Source organism: Artemia sp. Qi Xiang Cuo, chromosome 13 (genome assembly GCF_049724085.1).
Source record: "Artemia sp. Qi Xiang Cuo chromosome 13, ASM4972408v1, whole genome shotgun sequence".
NCBI classification, from domain to species: domain Eukaryota; kingdom Metazoa; phylum Arthropoda; class Branchiopoda; order Anostraca; family Artemiidae; genus Artemia; species Artemia sp. Qi Xiang Cuo.
The window spans coordinates 56538846-56558010 of record NC_142806.1 but is presented as its reverse complement, the minus strand read 5'-3'; the positions used below and the strand labels follow the sequence as shown (position 1 = coordinate 56558010).

The 19165-nt window shown below is 33.7% G+C and overlaps 1 protein-coding gene across 1 annotated transcript in view; it reads right to left on the bottom strand.

Annotated features, from left to right (window-relative positions):
• The window catches only part of LOC148945456 (uncharacterized), a 77316-nt gene extending 60902 nt beyond the window's left edge, over positions 1–16414 (bottom strand). The window contains exons 1-2 of the mRNA XM_089098592.1: positions 16324–16414; positions 5738–5935 (exon numbers count right to left, since the gene is read on the bottom strand). Coding sequence (XP_088954718.1) covers positions 5738–5935; positions 16324–16404 — 279 coding nt within the window. The 5' untranslated portion in view covers positions 16405–16414. The remainder of the gene's footprint in view (positions 1–5737; positions 5936–16323) is intronic.
• Positions 16415–19165: the final 2751 nt, after the last annotated feature.

Here is a 19165-nt window from a genome sequence, read left to right as displayed (position 1 = left end):
ACGAAATTTTGATACCAATAGATACATCAAAAGAATCTGATTTTAATTCTGATTTCAAATATATAACTCTCATCAAGTTTAATCTTAATTATCAAAAGTTACGCGCCTGAGAAAATTTGGCTGATTTTCGAAAAAAGGAGGAAAGACCCCCTAAAAGCTATAGAACCATAATGAAAATTACACCATCATATTCAGCGTATCAGAGAACCCTACTATAGAGGTTTCAAGCTCCTATCTACAAAAATTTGGAATTTTCCATGTTTTGCCAGAAGAAAGATCACGGATGCGTGTTTATTTTTTTTTTTTTTTTTTTTTTTTTTTTTTTACCCAGGGGTGATAGTATAGACCCAGTGGTCCTAGAAAATCGTGGTAGGGCTAATTGGAACGGAAATTAAAATTCCTAGTGTCCTTTTTAAGTGACCAAAAAAAATGGAGGGCAACTAGGCCCCCTCCCACGCTCATTTTTTCCCAAAGTCACCCGATCAAAGTTTTGAGATAGCCATTTTGTTCAGCATGGTCGAAAATATTATAAGGATGACTTAATCCCTCGAAGCCCCCAGGGGGAGGGCAGAAAGTTATGAACTTTACCCAATGTCAACATATAGTATTGGTTATTGGGAAGTATACAGACGTTTTCAGGGGGAATTTTTTCTGGTAGTGGGGGGAGGGGGTGGGTCGGGGGTTTATATGGGAGGATCTTTTTATGAAGAAAGTTTTCATGGGGGAAGGGACATTGCTATGAAGGGGGCGCTGGATTTCCCATCATTATTTTAAAAAAAAATCAGAAATTAAATATAAAAAAACAAGTTTTTCAACTGAAAGTAAGGGGAGGTGAAAGTAAGGGTGGTATTGACTAAGGGGAGACCCCCCTCATATACATAATAAAATATACGTAAAAAAAAACAAAAAAAAAACAAGCGATACGTGTGAATAGTACTTGAAAAACTTAAAAACTGGATTTTGACGTAAATTATCATAACAAAAGAAGGGGCTTATAATTTTAGTTCTTAATATATAAATTTTATTAAGTTCAGCATTGTTCATCAAAGTCTAAGGGCCTCAGAAAATTTACTTGAGTTGTTAAAGAGGGAGGAAACATCCCCTACAAGTGAAAGAATTTTAATGAAAATCCCACCGTCAGATTCAGCGTATCAGAAAACACTATTACATAGGTTTCAAGCTCATATCTGCAAAAATCTGCAACTATATCTGTAACTTATTTTTTGCCAGAAGAAAAATATATCAATATACAAGTTCGTTTTATAAGTTAATTTGTAAATTACATCAGGACCAAATTTAAAGACATCCATTTAGAAAAAGAAGAGTAAAATTTTTGTGCAAATTTTGTTTACTTATTCAAGGACGGTGAGCCAAAATAAAAGCTGCATTAACTAAAAAACGATCAGAAATTAAATAAAAAAACAAGTTTTTTAAACTGAAAGTAAGGAGCGACATTAAAACTTAAAACGAACAGAAATTATTCCGTATATGAAAGGGGCTGTCCCCACCTCAACGCCTCGCTCTTTACGCTAAAGTTTGACTCTGTCTCACAACTTTATTTTTTAAAACAATAAAAAACTTTAGCGTAAAGAGCGAGGCGTTGAGGAGGGGACAGCCCCTTTCATATACGGAATAATTTCTGTTCGTTTTAAGTAATAATGTCGCTCCTTACTTTCAGTTTAAAAAACTTGTTTTTTAAATTTAATTTTATAGTAAGGATATCACTAGACAGTTTTTGCATCTATCTATGGCTGATTGAACATTTTGACCGAATACTCAGATTTTGCCCATAAAGTAAAGTGCTTTCAAACATTTTAGCTCTGAGGCAGAAAAATTAAAATTGTGGCAAATATTCCTACAATTAGCCGAGCGCAAAATTAGATCTTAAAATAATTTTTTGAACCATTAAGTAATTTCCAGTGATCATTGTCGTTTTCTTTTATTTTGTTTTTCATTTCAATTTCTAAGTTTACTTTTATTTTATTTTAAATTAATTTTCATTTTGTCTTTATATTCAATTTAGTTTAATTATTTTGATTTAAAAGTTACATTAAGTCCTTAATTATTAAAAACAACCAATATAAATTCATCTAATAAAAAATCACTTTCGTAAGAACATTTTTTTTAAAAGTAAATAAAATCTGAAATGAGTAGAAATAAAGGCTTAAGGCAATTCAATATTAAAACTAACACAAACTAACCAAACTAACCAAAACGAATAGAATCAAAAATGAATAACTGCATCAAACCTAACGATGACGATAGCGGCTATGGATGAATAGAGGAATCCTTAAAACGAAAAAAAACAACTGAAATGAATAATAAAGTCAAACTGGTTGTGAACAAAATTCACAACAGATAATAGTAGGGTTACTCTTTCAAACCTTCCAAAGCCCAGAGCATCATTCGCACTTTACTCAAAACAAAATAAATTTTGATCAGTTTCTGTTTTATTATTATTATTTTTATAAAATAAAACAATTCAAAAATAATGAGACTTTCAGAAATTGTTAACAATATATTTTAAAAATTGAGTCTAGGTTCGCTGTTCTGATATCCTGAAATTTTTATCCATGCTGTCTTTCTTTTAAATAAATTAAATAAAAAAACAAGTTTTTTTTAACTTAAAGTAAGGAGGGACGTTAAAACTTAAAACGAACAGAAATCATTCCGTATATGAAAGGGGCTGTCCCCTTCTCAACGCCTCGCTCTTTACGCTAAAGTCTTTTATTGTTTAAAAAAATAGAGTTGTGAGAAAGTCAAACTTTAGCGTAAAGAGCGAGGCGTTCAGGAGGGGACAGCCCCTTTCACATACGAAATAATTTCTGTTCGTTTTGAGTTTTAACGTCGTTCCTTACTTTCAGTTAAAAAAACTTGTTTTTTTTATTTAATTTTGAACGTTTTGGAATTCATACAGGTTTTGATTTTGGCTCACAGTACATGAATAATTAATACAAAATTTGCATATTAATTTTACTTTTATTTGGTTAAATGGCTTTCTCGAAATTTGTTTAATTTTATTTACGAACTTTTTTATTAGTAATAAATATACGTAACTTACGAATCAACTTACGTAACCAACTTCTATATTCATATATTTTTAATATGTATATTAGGAGGTTCGTCCCCTAGTCAATACCTTGCTCTTTAAGCTAAATGTCGAATTTTGTTCCAATTCTTTAAAAATTACCCCTTAATTACAAAGGCCGTTAATTAGAATAAATAGCTCTTATGAAAGTACTAAAAAATCTTTGGCTTAAAGAGCGAGGTATTGACTAGGGGCGAACCAAATCATATACGTAATATTTTCAGTTCGTTTTAAGTTTTTTTTTAAAATTTAATTTCTGATCTTTTTTTAAATAATACTGGGAAATCCGGTGCCCTTTTCATAACAATGTTCCTTCCCCCATGAAAACTTACTTCATGGAAAGATCCCCCCGCAACCCCCCCCCCCCACTGCCAGAAAAAATCCTCCCTGAAAACATCTGTATACTTCCCAATAACGGATACAATATGTTAACATTGGGTAAAGTTCATAACTTTCAGCTCTCCCCTGGGGACTTCGGGGGAAAGACAAAGCTATAATATTTTCGATCATGCTGAACAAAATGGCTATCTCAAAACTTTGATCTGGTGACTTTGGGAAAAAATGAGCGCGGGAGGGGGCCTAGTTGCCCTCGATTTTTTTTGTCACTTAAAAAGAGCACTAGAACTTTTGATTTACGTTCGAATGAACCCTTCCACGATATTATAGGATCACTGGGTCAATACGATCACCCCTGGAAGAAAAAAGAACAAAAACAAATAAACACGCATCCGTAATCTTTCTTCTGGCAAAAAATGCAAAATTCCACATTTTTGTAGATAGGAGCTTGATACTTCTACAGTAGGGTTCTCTGATACGCTGAATATGATGGTGTGATTTTCATTAAGGTTCTATAGCTTTAAGGGAGTTTTTCCCCCTTTTTTCGAAAATCAGCCAAATTTTCTCAGGCACGTAACTTTTGATGAGTAGGACTAAACTTGATGAAACTTATATATATGAAATCAGCATTAAAATCGGATTCTTTTGATGTATCTATTGGTATCAAAATCCAGTTTTCTAGAGTCTCGGTACCATTGAGGAGGGTCGCTCCTTACTTACAGTTCGTTACCACAAACTGTTTGATAAAACGGGGACAAAATACGAGATGAAACGCCAGTATTACACTTGTAACAAAAGGGAGTAAAAACGATGAGAACCTAACACAGGATAAAATTAATTTACAGTTCCAGAGCAATATTAAATAGAAGAAGAGCAAGGAAGATATACCACAGAGAAACACAGGGAATACTTGTGAAAATTTTGTGATTCAAAAACTTTTTGTTCCTTTTAACTTTGTTCCTTTTCCTTTTAAGTATAAATGCTGATTTTTTCCCCGCAAAGAAATAGTTCTTATGTGGATGTGATTTCTTCAGGAATTAGAGGTGAATGCAAGGTCGTTTTGCCTGTGTCATTGGAACTGCCATGTAGCTTCAACGTATTATGAAATTCTCCAGTTAATTGATAATGTACATAGTAAATTTGATGTAATTGGCCTTTGTGAAACTTTTTTTTTACTTCTGAGCATGTTCTGTCGTTATATAATTTTCCAGGATACAGGCTTATTGTAAGGATTGGAGAGAGAATTGGACGTGGAGGTTTGGTACTTTTGGTCAAGGACCATGTTGTTGCTAAAATAAGGGAAGACCTATCAGTTTGGATAGAAGGTAAGGCGGAATCTCTTGCTCTTGAGCTGGAAGTTGGTGGAAAGGATATATTGATTATTGAGGCTTATAAACCGCCGAGTACAGTTTGGGAGGAGTTTGAAAATTGTTTTAGTAGTTTTACGGATGCAGTAGAATTGAGTATCCGGAGTGCATTTGCATGGGGGATTTTAATTTTGATCTTCTAAGTTTATACAATGATAATTTGGATTTTTTAAACCTTTTCTCCAGTTATGATTTTTATCCATTAGTTGGGATTCCGACTCCTGTTACAGGACAGTCAGCTACACTTTTGACAATATTTTCGTGCGATCCCGGGTATTACATAGCTGTTGTGCTGACGTTATATATGCTGACGTTATACCTGCTGCGTTTCTGCCTCGTTTTGCGGGCCCGGGTTAGTGGATGTTGTAAGGATGATGGGTGACATTTCTCACTTGCGATTTCTAGGGAGTAATCCTTTTAGAGTAGGAGATGTTCTTTATGATGATTTAATTTAAATACTGATTTTTCTCCGCAAAGAGATAGTTGTTATGTAGATGTGTTTTTTTTTTTTTGTAGTTGTTGTAGAGCTGTATAATAATCGATTTGCAGCCAATGTAAACAAGCCTCCGGGTTTTTGTAGATGGCTGCTGTAAATTTGTTTGTATTTTTATTTTAAATAAATTAATTTGATTTGATTTGAACTGGCTTGAAATATCACAAAGAGAACTAATGAGATTGAATATTTTGTTGGAATTAGCCTCGTTTTTGTTACTGGCTTGTGGATTTAAATTTCAAAATGTCAATAAACTAGGGGTTTTAAAATTTAGGATTATTTTTTCCCCAAAAATGCATTTCCTTGAGTAATAATCTGATTAACTTACAATAATAATCCACATATGTAAGCCAATGAAATCTAAGCACAATTTATAACAAGGGATTACAGGAAAGTACTACCTCTAGTTTTCTTAGGCTATACGAACTAGTAGTCGAATATTTAATAACTCACAATCATCATTATGATCGCACATATCCCCAAAACCAGCCAGAATGTTTTAGCAGGCTGGTCTCTTTTGCGACCTGCCTTCTTCCTATCGTGGGTAGCCTTTACTTTCTCAATCGGGTGTGGAGGCTCTAATGTATTTGATGCTGCTGATGAAAGTGTTGAAAAGGCTCCTCTTACTTCGGTACAAAAATCTGTAACGGCCTGCAATAAAGAAATATAACGAAACTTGGTAAAATATTAACCAAGTCAGGAGTACAACTGAAATAGTCAATGCTTAAACTGTGTTTTTTTTTTCAGAATGTATATGCTGTTACTGCTACTACTGCTAAAGATACTCATACTAATACCACTGCTCATACTGCTAGTAATACTGAGAACTCAATGCTGCAGCAAGCCATGTTAAATCATTAAACCTATGCACACTAATCTTCCACCATAATAAGTTCAGAACTTCACTCTTTGCTCCTTCCAACGAAAGGAGCAATTGCTCCACCCAAATTTTTTTCACCCTTCCGCCAAGATTTTGATAAATAAGTTTTCTTTTTGATATTTTCATTGAAAAATACTGTTTTCTATATTTGGTTATAGCTGCCTTATGCCAAAATAAATTTTCTTAGAATTTTCTCAAGCTATATGTTTGTCGATTGAACATTTTACTCTGAATTCAGTCTTTATCAAGCGGATTTCACGCTCCGCACATAATTTTCTATGGTAACTGGTTAAGACACGACATGAAAAAAGAGAAGTTTTTCATTTAAACAAATCCTTTCACACTAATCTAATGCAAAAATTCATAGAACTGTCAAAATCATTGCTTAAATAAATCTATCTCAATCATCTTTAGTAAACTATTCAAAAATCAAGAGGCGGAACGGAGACGGAGCTTCGATGAAGCTTCGATTCAAGCTTCGATGAAGCGTGAAAGGTTTCTAGGAAAAGTTTAGCATTTTTTTTTCAAAATTCATTGATTACTCATGCAAATTTTCTGTAACGTTATATAAACTTACGTAATGTAATATTATAAGCGGGACTCGAGTCTATTTCACACTGACTACGTTGCGTACAAAATTTGCTCCGTAAAAATTAGAAAAAAAACGTAACATAAAATCTTAAGTTTTTCTAGTGTGAAAAGTTTTACTGCATAGTAGAAGAAAATAAATAATAAACAAACATAAGTGTGATATGTATAACCAAAAGGCTTTTAAACATTCGATAATGAAAATCCAAATCTTGGGGCAAACTCTAGTTTAAAGATTTTAAATACTAAGATGGTAACGAAAGGCAACAGCATAATCTGCGACTTATGGTCACTTTTCGATGCTAAATGAATATACCCCACTAAACATATTAGTAGGGAAAAATGAAAAATAATCATTTGGCAACTGTGGATCCCACTAATGTACCTCAAGTTTGGGTACGGTACTGCATGTGACTGTGGAAATGAGAGTCGTGATTGATACGCACCGAGGCATGTAGCTAGAGTGGGTTATAAACAACACTCTGGTAGCCTTTTGCTTCAGTGAAGTTTTCCACTTAGAGAGCAAGAGTGGTTCTCGACAAGTGGGTTTAGGCTCGTAGCCTAGACAGAAAAGACAAACGATTTTGTAGGCCCAATTGCAAGAACAGGAGTCGGCCAGTACATTTAGGCAGACGACATATGTAATTTTGGTCGGTCCGTTACCACATTGAAGTATGCTCCTGTACGAATAAGGGTCCAAATGGAAAGGTATTTAACCTAGGTGGTTGAGTAAGAGGATGTCAATAGGCCTGTTAGCAGTAGCAAGGGTTGGGGTCGGCAGATGCATCTTGGCATATAAATTATGTGAACAAGACTTGATATTGGTGGATCTATTCCCGCAGTTAATCTTGCGACTGTAAGAACTAAGGTCAGGATCAACAAGCGCTTCTAGGCGTATCGGCTTGGACCAAAGTGATACTGCAGCGGGTTGTTACCACAGTGCAGCATGCTAAGACAGGAACAAGATCTGCTGGTAAGCAGATCTTGGCATGAAGCCAAGACTGGCAAGGAAAAATAATTTTGGTAGGCCCGTTGCCGCAGTGAATATAGCTACTGAATGATCAAGGATTTGGTTCATCCTGGGCATTTAGGTATGTGACCTAGGTGGACGAGCAAAAAAAAAAACTGAAGGTTAGCCTATTGTTTTTCCCAAAAATTCTCAAAAAACATGCTTTAGGGAAATAGACTAAGCTATAAGATTTTTTACTTCCTTAAAGGCACTTAATATGAATTTGGACGCTAAAAGATCATGCAAAATTAAAATAGATTGAAAAAAAATTCTATGTGTCAACATTGGCGGTATTTTAATATTAATTTGTAAATATATGTATCTTAAAATATTAGAAAGAGTAATTTTGTCTCTAATTGGTATTACCTTGTTTTTGGTTTTACTGCAAAAAATTATAATTTTATTCGCTACGTTTTATCATAAGAAATCCCCATTACAAGATAAAATAGTTGCATATAAATATTGCCAGAAAAATAAGTCCAATCAAGGCTGCTTTTGGACAAGAAAACAAACAATAAGAAGACTCCTGATTTGTCGATTAGTTTCAATTTTTTTCCTTTTGAAACAATCGAATAACAGTCTTAAGCAGACAATTAAAATTAAATGGTAGACATTACTGTTGTAAACGTTCAGGCTTATAGTTTAAGATATTTTAAATTAGGAGCTTCTTTCAGTCAGAAGCAAAATTAATAAACTAAATGGCCAAATAATTTACTTTCATCTTCTGGAAAAATATGCATGATAATCCCTTTTAGTTGCCAAAGTTCAGTGTCATAGGATTTATGAATAGCGCATTTTTTCAATCAATAGATTTGCAATTATGTAATATATTTGCATATTAGTAAGCTAAAATTGTAGTTTGTTACATTTTCACCGTTGATTAATAAATAACAGGTAGGGACTCGGGTAGCAGTAATAAAATTATATATCTTTCAAACAATTTGATTGGTTGAAATCAGTGACGTCAATTCATGAAAATTTAGAGGAGGGGGGAGAAAGAAGTACTTTTCGGGATGGATCCAGAAAGGAGGGGAAAATTGGCCGTTTTTTCAATTATCACATAGTTAATGCCAAAAAAGGAATTTTTGAGCGAAAATACCGCACAAAAGGTATTTTTCAAATTCTAGGAGGGGGGGGTTACTAGGAACATATGCCCTTTCCTGTTCTTCCTAATTGACACCACAGGTTCTAATTGATAGAGTAAAACTTACAAAAATGTGTATGGCATAAAAACTCTCTAAGCTGAGAATCTATCTACAGCGCCTATAAGGAAACCAATCACCAATAGAGACAAAATATCTAAATAAAAGATATTTGGGCTTTCTTTTTTGCCTTAATCAGCATGTAAAATATGTGCGGCAATATTCCAAAGATCTTTTGAGTAGCAGATTTCAGCAATAGAGTCCGTTGTGCCACGGGGCTTTGTTTCCCCTCTTTTCACTCATTTCTTTTTCCTGTCCATTGGTAATTATGTATATCTCCTCTGTCCACCTAAAATAAAGTGACGCAAAGACCAGGAGTGTAGCTCCGGAATTTTTATTGGGGCGGGGCAAGAGGGGTCTCCATCCGGAGATTCAAGGGACATGGGCTATACAATAATTTTTTCTCAATTCATTGGGACAACTGACCCCTTGCAAGGCTTTCCCCAGGATTTTGTTTCGGAAGGGGTTTTGCTGAAAAAAAAATCGGGGGGGGGGGGTGGGTGGGGTAGACCCAAAAGCCTCAAAAACGCATACAAAACTTGTTTATATCCATTTTTGTAACGTTTTTATGAGTCAGACAAACATTTCGGGGGGGGGGGGTTCAAACCCCCAAAACCCCCCCCCCTGTGTACAGCCTTGACCCCTTAATCCCCCCCCAGAATGAGCCCCTGCCAGAGACCATTGGAAAGTGATAAGGGAACAAACTAAAACAAGTCACATAGGAAGAAAACTACCACCAACACAATGTGTAATTTTGCTACCCAGCAAATATAAGTTATAAAAATCCGAATGAGGATATACCCAAATATTTTTCTTAAATATCTATTTTTGCTTTTACTTTGTATTGGGTAGAAAATAGGGTACTTATGCATTATACGGTAGCCAGGAAAGAAGTCAAGTTTGGTTAATGCTAATGAAACAAAATAAAATAGAATGAATATATAATAGCTTAGATACAAATTTGGGCCATATATTTGCATATTAGGGGGTGGGGTTGGGGGTTGGGGGGGGGGGGGTTGGGTAAAGCTTAGCCTATATTAAATAGGTAACCTAACCTAAGCTATGTACCTCCCCCCCCTAAATCCAAAAAAACATAGTTTAAATATTGTAATGTCAGTGAGAAACCACACTTTGCGATCCATTTGTCTATTGCAAATACCCGTTTGACTGGATTCCTTTGGAGTTTCATTATACAGTATATAGCGGCAGCGTTGAGTAGACTACCGTATAATACACAAGTACCGAAAATAGGGATACTACTTTTGTCCAAAGGGAGTTACAACTATATTTACGTGAATATTTTTTAATCTGACCCATGTTCTGCATGATACCCTTGCTCTAACAGTTTGGAAATCAGAACAAGATTAGTTTGAACAAAAATAATGTACCTAATGCTGGAAAATTTTGATTGGAACTTTGGGTTTTAATTGATGCATTTTTAGAATTTGTTGTGAACATCTCTGGTTGTGCTTGGTGAGGTGCACCACAGAAAAGTAGAAAGTTTACGTGTCAAAAATGCTGTGATTTGAAAAATTTTGGCTTAAAGTTTTATCCAAAAATACAGTTAGCCATTTTGTTCTTTTTACTGGCTTAAAATTTCATCCAAAATACAGTCAGCAATTTTTGTTCTTTTTACTGGCTTAAAATCTCATTCAAAAATAAAGTTAGCTGTTTTTGTTCTTTTATACTGGCTTAGAAATTCATCCAAGAATACAATCAGCTATTTTTGTTCTTTTACTGGCTTAAAATTTCATCCAAAAATGAAGTCAACTATTTTTGTTCTTTTTATTGGCTTAAAATTTCATCCAAAACTGAAGTCAGCTATTTTTGTTCTTTTTATTGGCTTAAAGTTTCATCCAAAAATACAGTCGGCAATTTTTGTCCTTTTTAATGGCTTAAAATCTCATTCGAAAATGAAGTCAGCTATTTTTGTTCTTTTTACTGGCTTAAAATTTCATCCAAAATACAGTCAGCTAATTTTGTCCTTTTACTGGCTTAAAATTTCATACAAAATACAGTCAGCTATTTGTGTTCTTTTTACTGGATTAAAATCTCGTTCAAAAATAAAGTCATATATTTTTGTTCTTTATACTAGCTTAAGATTTCATCCAAGAATACAACCAGCTATTTTTGTTCTTTTACTGGCTTGAAATTTCATCAAGAATGCAGTCATCTATTTTTGTCCTTTTTACTGGCTTAAAATCTCATTAAAAAATAAAGTCAGCTATTTTTGTTCTTTATACTAGCTTAAAATTTTACCCATGAATACAACCAGCTATTTTTGTTCTTTTACTGGCCTAAAATTTCATCCAAAAATGAAGTCCACTACTTTTGCTCTTTTTACTGGCTTAAAATTTCATCCAAAAATACAGTCAGCTATTTTTGTTTTTTTTTAATGGCTTAAAATTTCATTCAAAATACAGTCGGCTATTTTTGTCCTTTTACAGGCTTAAAATTTCATCAAAAATACAGTCAGCAATTTTGTCTTTTTACTGGCTTAAAATCTCATTCAAAAATAAAGTCAGGTACTTTTGTCCTTTTTACTGGCTTAAAATTTCATCGAAAAATACAGTCAGCAATTTTGTCCTTTTTACTGGCTTAAAATCTCATTCAAAATTAAAATAAGCTATTTTGTTCTTTATAGTGGCTTAAAATTTCACCTAAAAATGAAGTCAACTATTTTTGTCCTTTTTTACTGGCTTAAAATCTCATTCAAAAATAAAGTCAGCTATTTTTGTTGTTTTATACTGGCTTAAAATTTCATCTAAGAATACAATCAGCTAATTTTGTTCTTTTACTGGCTTAAATTTTTCATCCAAAAATGAAGTCAGCTATTTTTGTTCTTTTAACTGACTGAAAATTTAATCTAAAAACACAGTGAGCTATTTTCGGATTTTTTACTGGCTTAAAATCTCACTAAAAAATAAAGTCACCTTTTTTTGTTCTTTTATACTGGCTTAAAATTTCATCCAAGAATACAATCAGCTCTTTTTGTTCTTTTACTGGTTTAAAATTTCATCAAAAATAAAGTCAGTCATTTTTGTCCATTTTTGTTCTTTTACTGGCTTAAAATTTCATCCAAAAATGAAGTCAGCTATTTTTGTTCTTTTAACTGGCTGAAAATTTAATCTAAAAACACAGTGAGCTATTTTCGGATTTTTTACTGGCTTAAAATCCATTCAAATATAAAGTCAGCTATTTTTGTTCTTTTATACTGGCTTAAAATTTAATCAAAGAATATAGTCAGCTATTTTCGTTGTTTTCACTGGGTTAAAATTTAATCCAAAATACAGTCAGCTATTTTTGTCCTTTTTACTGGCTTAAAATCTCATTCAAAAATAAAGTCAGGTATTTTTGTTCTTTAATACTGGCTTAAAATTTCATCCAAGAATTTAGTCAGCTATTTTCGTTGTTTTCACTGGCTTAAAATTTAATCCAGAATACAGTCAGCTATTTTTGTCCTTTAACTGGCTTAAATTTTCATCCAAAAATACAGTCAGCTATTTTTGTCCTTTTTACTGGCTTAAAATCCCATTCAAAAATAAAGTTAGCTATTTGCGTCCTTTTTACTGGCTTAAAATTTCATCCAAAAATACAGTTAGCCATTTTTGTCCTTTTTACTAGCTTAAAATCTCATTTAAAAATAAAGTCGGTTGTTTTTGTTATTTATACTGGCTTAAAATTTCATCCAAAATACAATCAGCTATTTTTGTCCTTTTTACTGGCTTAAAATTTCATTCTAAAATAAAGTCAGCTATTTTTTGTTCTTTTATACTGGCTTAGAATTTCATTCAAGAATATAATCAGCTATTTTTGTTCTTTTACCACTTAAAATTTCATCCAAAAATGAATTCAGCTATTTTTGTTCTTAAAATCTCATTCAAAAATAAAGTCAGGTATTTTTGTTCTTTAATACTGGCTTAAAATTTCATCCGAGAATATAGTCAGCTATTTTCGTTGTTTTCACTGGCTTAAAATTTAATCCAAAATACAGTCAGCTATTTTTGTCCTTTAACTGGCTTAAAATTTCATCCAAAAATACAGTCAGCTATTTTTGTCCTTTTTACTGGCTTAAAATCCCATTCAAAAATAAAGTTAGCTATTTGCGTCCTTTTTACTGGCTTAAAATTTCATCCGAAAATATAGTCAGCTATTTTAGTTCTTTTTACTGTCTAAAAATAGGAAACGGCGTTAACGAGAAGATGCAACAGCGGGTAGTAAAGGCATCATTATCTACCTCATCTTTCTGACATCATAGGCAGCGTGCTAGCGCTGCCTAAGTAAAGAACGATGTGGGAACAATTTGTTGTTTTTTTTCTTCAGTCAGGAACTTCGTATCGAAGGAGTTTTCGTAGAAACTTCGAAAAGAGCTCATTCGATTGGAGTGGATAGTGCCCTTTTTAATAGTCGAAAGTGATTGGAGGGCAACTAGCCCCCCTCCCTGCCCATCATTCCCCAAAACACATCCAATCAAAATTTTGAGATAGCCATTTTGTTCAGTGTTAGTGATTTCCAGATAGAAAATTTTTGAGGAGGACACTCCCCCACAACCTTGGGGGCAAGGGATTTAAGTTATGCCCTGAGGGCATATAAGAACGATGTTGGCACAATGTACTATGAATTATTTTTTTCCTTTAGAGCAGGGCACTTCATATGGATGGGGTCGTCGTAAAAACTTCAAAAGGGGCTCATTCAATTGGAAATTGAGAGTTCTAGTGCCCTTTATAATGGTCGAAAGTGATTGGAGGGGAACTGCCCCCCCTCACGACCATCATTCCCCCAAAACATCCAATCAAAATTTTGAGATAGTCATTTTGTTCAGCGTAGTTAATTTCCAGATAGAAAATATGTTTTTGAGGAGGACACTCCCCCACAACCCTCAGGGCAAGGGTGTTAAGTTATGCCCTGGGGGCATATAAGGTTTTTATAGAAGGAATAATAAGTTTATTTATTTAACAAACAAATTACATGAATAAATAATTTTCTAAACTGGCCGACGGGGAGCAGGGCTCGATGTGTCAGCCAAAAACATAAAAAAAAATTGCCGAAATAACAAATAAAGCATATCAATAATGAAAAAAACAAGACACACATGGTAAAAGATAACAGAGGAGGCCACCCCAGCGCGGGAACACCACAACAAATTTCTTACTAAAATCCAAATTCACCAATCCCAACATCCAGGAAAATAACAATTTTGTAAATATGTTTTTTTCAAAGAAAATTGGCTCTTGTATCTTGGTGACACATCTATTAAATTAAATTTATTCGTAAGGTGATGAATCTGTTATCTGATTGAGAATCTCGATCATTCAGATTTAACTGTGGGAAAGAGATACTTCTTGGAGCGGATGTGGTGGGCAGGAGAAATGGGAGTCTCAATTATGCCCAGATCATGGAAATAATTTGCCGAAGATTGGATATCATAATACCGCGAGCGTTCTAACAGCGAGAAAAATCATAACAGCGAGGCGTTGAGGAGGGGACAGTCCCTTTCATATAAGGAATAATTTCTGTTCGTTTTAAGTTTTAATGTCGCTCCTTACTTTCAGTTTAAAAAACTTGTTTATTTTATTTTATTATAGTAAAGATCGAAGAGGGTATAATGTATTATTTTTTGTGGTTGTTGTTGTTTAGACCAGGGCACTTCGTATCGAAGGAGTTGTCTGGGGAACTTCGAAAAGGGCTCATTCCATTGAAAATAGAAAGGGCTGATGCCCTTTTTAATAGTCAAAAGTGACTTGAGGGCAACTAATCCCCCTTCCACTCCCAACCTCACACGCCAACCCTCCCATTTCTGCTTTTAAAATTTAACCAAATCAAAATAGCGTAAGTGTATCCAAGCTATCAAAGAAAGCAAACAGATTTTTTTGTGAATGGTGTCAAGTTTTCCATTTCAGGTCAACTAGAGGAGGTAAGAAAATAAATAAAACAGTACTATTTGTGCCCAGATTTTTAAAAGGGTGTATGTTGTTAAAAATTGCTGAAATTTTTTCTCCAGCATACAAATAGCAGGCCAAAATATAAAGTCTTAAAAAACGAAAAGATTTAAAGTATAATTTTCTTTTTTCCTGAAAAGACTATATCAATATAAAACGAAAAGAAATTAATTTAAATAACCCAATCTATAAATAAATGAAACCCGAAACGAACAGAAATTACAATAAATAACCGAGTCAAACTCAAAACGAGCAGAAATTAACATAAGTTGGGCGCAAAACCCCTATGCCTTCCCAAGGCCAGAACAAAATTTGCACTTTACTGAAAAAAATATAAATGTTTTTACTTTTATAACTTTAATAAATCATATAATTTTAACATTTTGATTACTAAATATCAGTATATGTATATTAAACTAACAATGCACATTCATTTGTATTTTTTCAGTAAAACGCAAACTTTGTTCTGGCCTTGGGAAGGCGTGGGGGTTTTGCGCCCAACTTATGTTAATTTCTGCTAGTTTTGAGTTTGACTCGGTTATTTATTGTGATTTCTGTTCGTTTTTGGTTTCATTTATTTATCGATGCTGGTTTGTGGTAGTTTCACGCTTCGTAGATTATTTGATTTTATTTGTTCTCATTTTTTGTTTAATGGAGTTCTTTACTTTTCTTTGAGAAACTTATTTTGTGGAAAAAGTTTTTTAAATTATTACCTAAAAACAATAATATGATTGCCTATTATGAAATTATCGCACAAAAACAAAGCAAAGAAATAAAAGCACACTTTTTAACACGGAAGTTTTGGGGAGTAGTCTTTCTATTTCTCTTTGGCTGTACTGTTGACCAGTTTTGACGAACACTCGATGTCTTACACAGGGGTACCAATTCATAAGAAATAAAGGGAGGAAGGATTTTTTTTTCAATTTTGCTCAATTAAGACACAAAATAAATGTACCTTTCATTATAGCAACCACATCAAAGAAGATAAGTTGTGCTCATTCTAATGAAATAGACCAACATACGCTGAATATAAAATACTTCTAGTAACAAAATTGGTGGAACTACAACAGAGAATTATGGATAGAAGACCGCCCAAAGCGCATTATATATAATACCTAACCTTATCAGCTATATATTGAATATTTAATTAAAATATACCTGCATAGTAGTTTATCTTGCTCAGGATAAGCTGATCATCTCCGAGTGAACACAGAAAACCGGTTTCATTACAGATCAAGAACAAAGTGTGGTCACTATAAAACGTAAGTACCGTAACTTTTTCTTAAATAAATCAGCAATATAATTAACATTTAAGATATAGAGGGCAACTGCCCCTTCCCCCGATTGGTTACCCTGGTCTTATAGCCTATATCAATTTATTGCATCTGAGTTTCTTCTAACAATTTGAAATGAAGACTCACCGGAATGGTAGCTATTTCTGTTGTTATAAGATCTTTTTCTCTACTCCGTTTTTTCGATCTCTCATGTTTATCTGAGGTCATCTATGCATCTGCAATAATTTAAAGTAAAATAACCGAAGTATTAACATTAAAATAACAGTAATAATAAAATAACAATTTTATTATTTTTATAATGAAATTCTTAATGTTCTATTTATTCCAACTCTACGATATTCACGAGCTATCTAGCAAATCCAGCACAGCTTTTTATTGATATTTGCGACCGATGAAAATCTGCAAAAGGAATATTCACGATCTGGGAAGAGTTAAGGCCCATTCACAAAGATATTTTACTAATACCGCGATTTAGCTAGAGCTAGTTTGAGGCAATCCAATTTTTCATAGAACTTTCTGATTCGCTGAAACATTCTGATTTGCACAAGTTATCGCTAGCTATTTGTTGGTATAGTAAAATTTTGAATGGGACATTAGCTTGACTTGAAAAGGGAATGCAGACCAATAATAATAAGTGTTTCTGCATAGGGGTTTTACCGATAAAATCTATTTATATGTTACCATCGTGGCTTCAAAACAACCTGTGAATTTGACTGTTTATTTTTATGTAAAAAATCAATAGGCTGATGAAACGAATAACACCTCGTTTTCCTATATTAGCCCATGTTAATTTTTCCCTCCACAACCCCCCTTTAACGTTGTCTGATCGGGCTGAAATTTAGAGGATAAGCTTTCCTGGGGCCTGGGAGCTTATCGTCGAAATTTCAGCTCAATCTGATCACTCCTTCCCTGTTTTCCAAAAACCACATATCAAGATTTTTGGGAATTTGCTTGCGTCGAAAATATTATCTATTTGCTAAACAACAATTACTATTGTGTTTGTATAGTCCAGCGGCTGAGACTTGAGAATTTCAGGCGGAAAACTCGGGTTCGATTCACCATCAGAGCAACTTTTTTATATACTTTGAAAAGAAACTCAGTTTCTTTTTTAAATTATTTGAAAAAAATTACGTTTTCTAAAGAGTTAAAGAGGCTGAGTTACAAGGTCGACCCTTAAAACGTACAGGGATTAGGAGGCACAGTTGGGGGCTGTTAAAGAGGCTGAGTCACAAGTTCGAACCTTAAAACGTACAGGGATTAGGAATTCTGTGAAAAGCCCGTAGAGTCACAACTAAAACGCAGTTATTAATGCCAGTTTTGCGGTTTAACTTGATTAGAACAATGGAAGTGTGGTCAATTTTTTCTATTTTTTCGTATTTTCGGTAGATATCCGCGTTAATTTTCACTTGGTGGTCTTCCGTCTACGAGAACTAACGATAATCGACCAAGCTATAATTTCCAATTAGACGGTCTTTCAAATCGGCTTTATTTTCCTCCGGATATTCGCGACACGTGCATTTTTTAATTCAATTAAAACACTTGGCTTGTTGCCAATACTCCTTTGAATTAATTACACAACGTAAGGTACCTTTTTAGCTCTTTGGGGTGACAAAAATAAACAAAACCTTTCTTGGGAGGAGGAAAGACCACAGGAAACTCTACTTTCTTGTAATATGTCTCTTTTCTGGGAAAAAAAGTGTTGAAGAGTGCTTGGTACTTTCCCATTATCTGGACACCTCTAAAAAGTTCGGTTAATGCTAATAGTGATTAAATAAAAAAAACAAGTTTTTTAAACTGAAAGTAAGGAGCGACATTAAAACTTAAAACGAACAGAAATTATTCCGTATATGAAAGGGGCTGTCCCCTCCTCAACGCCTCGCTCTTTACGCTAAAGTTTGACTCTGTCTCACAACTTTATTTTTTAAAACAATAAAAAACTTTAGCGTAAAGAGCGAGGCGTTGAGGAGGGGACAGCCCCTTTCATATACGGAATAATTTCTGTTCGTTTTAAGTTTTAATGTCGCTCCTTACTTTCAGTTTAAAAAACTTGTTTTTTTTATTTAATTTCTGATCGTTTTTTAGTTAATGCAGCTTTTATTTGTATAAAATTTTTACTTTTCTTTTGCTAAATGGATGTCTTTACAAATTAACTTACGTAACTAACTTTTATATTCGTATATTTTTCTTCTGGCAAAAAATACAAAGTTGCAGATTTTTGCAGATACGAGCTTGAAACCTATGAAATAGGGTTTTCTGATACGCTGAATCTGACAATGTGATTTTCATTAAAATTCTGTCACTTGTAGGGGATGTTTCCCCCCTCTTTAAAAAATCGAGTAAATTTTCTCAGGCTCGTAGCCTTTGATGAGTAATACTAAACTTAATAAAATTTATATATTTAGGATCAGCATTATAAACACATACTTTTGATATATTTATTGACATCAAAATTTCGTTTTTAAAAGTTTCGAATACTATTGAGCCGTATCGCTTGTTTTTTATTGTTTTTTTTATTACGTATATGTTATTACTTATATGAAGGGGTTCTCCCCTTAGTCAATACCACGCTCTTTACGTTAAAAGTTAAAAAAAATTTTGATTCATAAACCCCTGAATCACAAAGGCCGTTTAATTAGAATAGATAGCTCTTTTGAAATCACTAAAAAAAAACTGTAGCGTAAAGAGCGAGGTACTGACTTGGGGGAGAACCCCCTCACATACGTTATAATTTCTGTTCGTTTTAAGTTCTAATATTCCTTCTTACATTTCAGTTGAAAAAACTTGTTTGTTTTTTATTTAATTTCTGATCGTTTCTAAAATAATGCTTGGAAATCCGGCGCCCCCTTCATAGAAATGTCCCTTACCCCAAAGAAACATCCTCCACGGAAATATTCTCCAGAGTAACCCCCTCCTCTAGCCCCCCCCTCCAGAAAAAATCCTTCCTGAAAATGGTTGTATACTTCCCAAT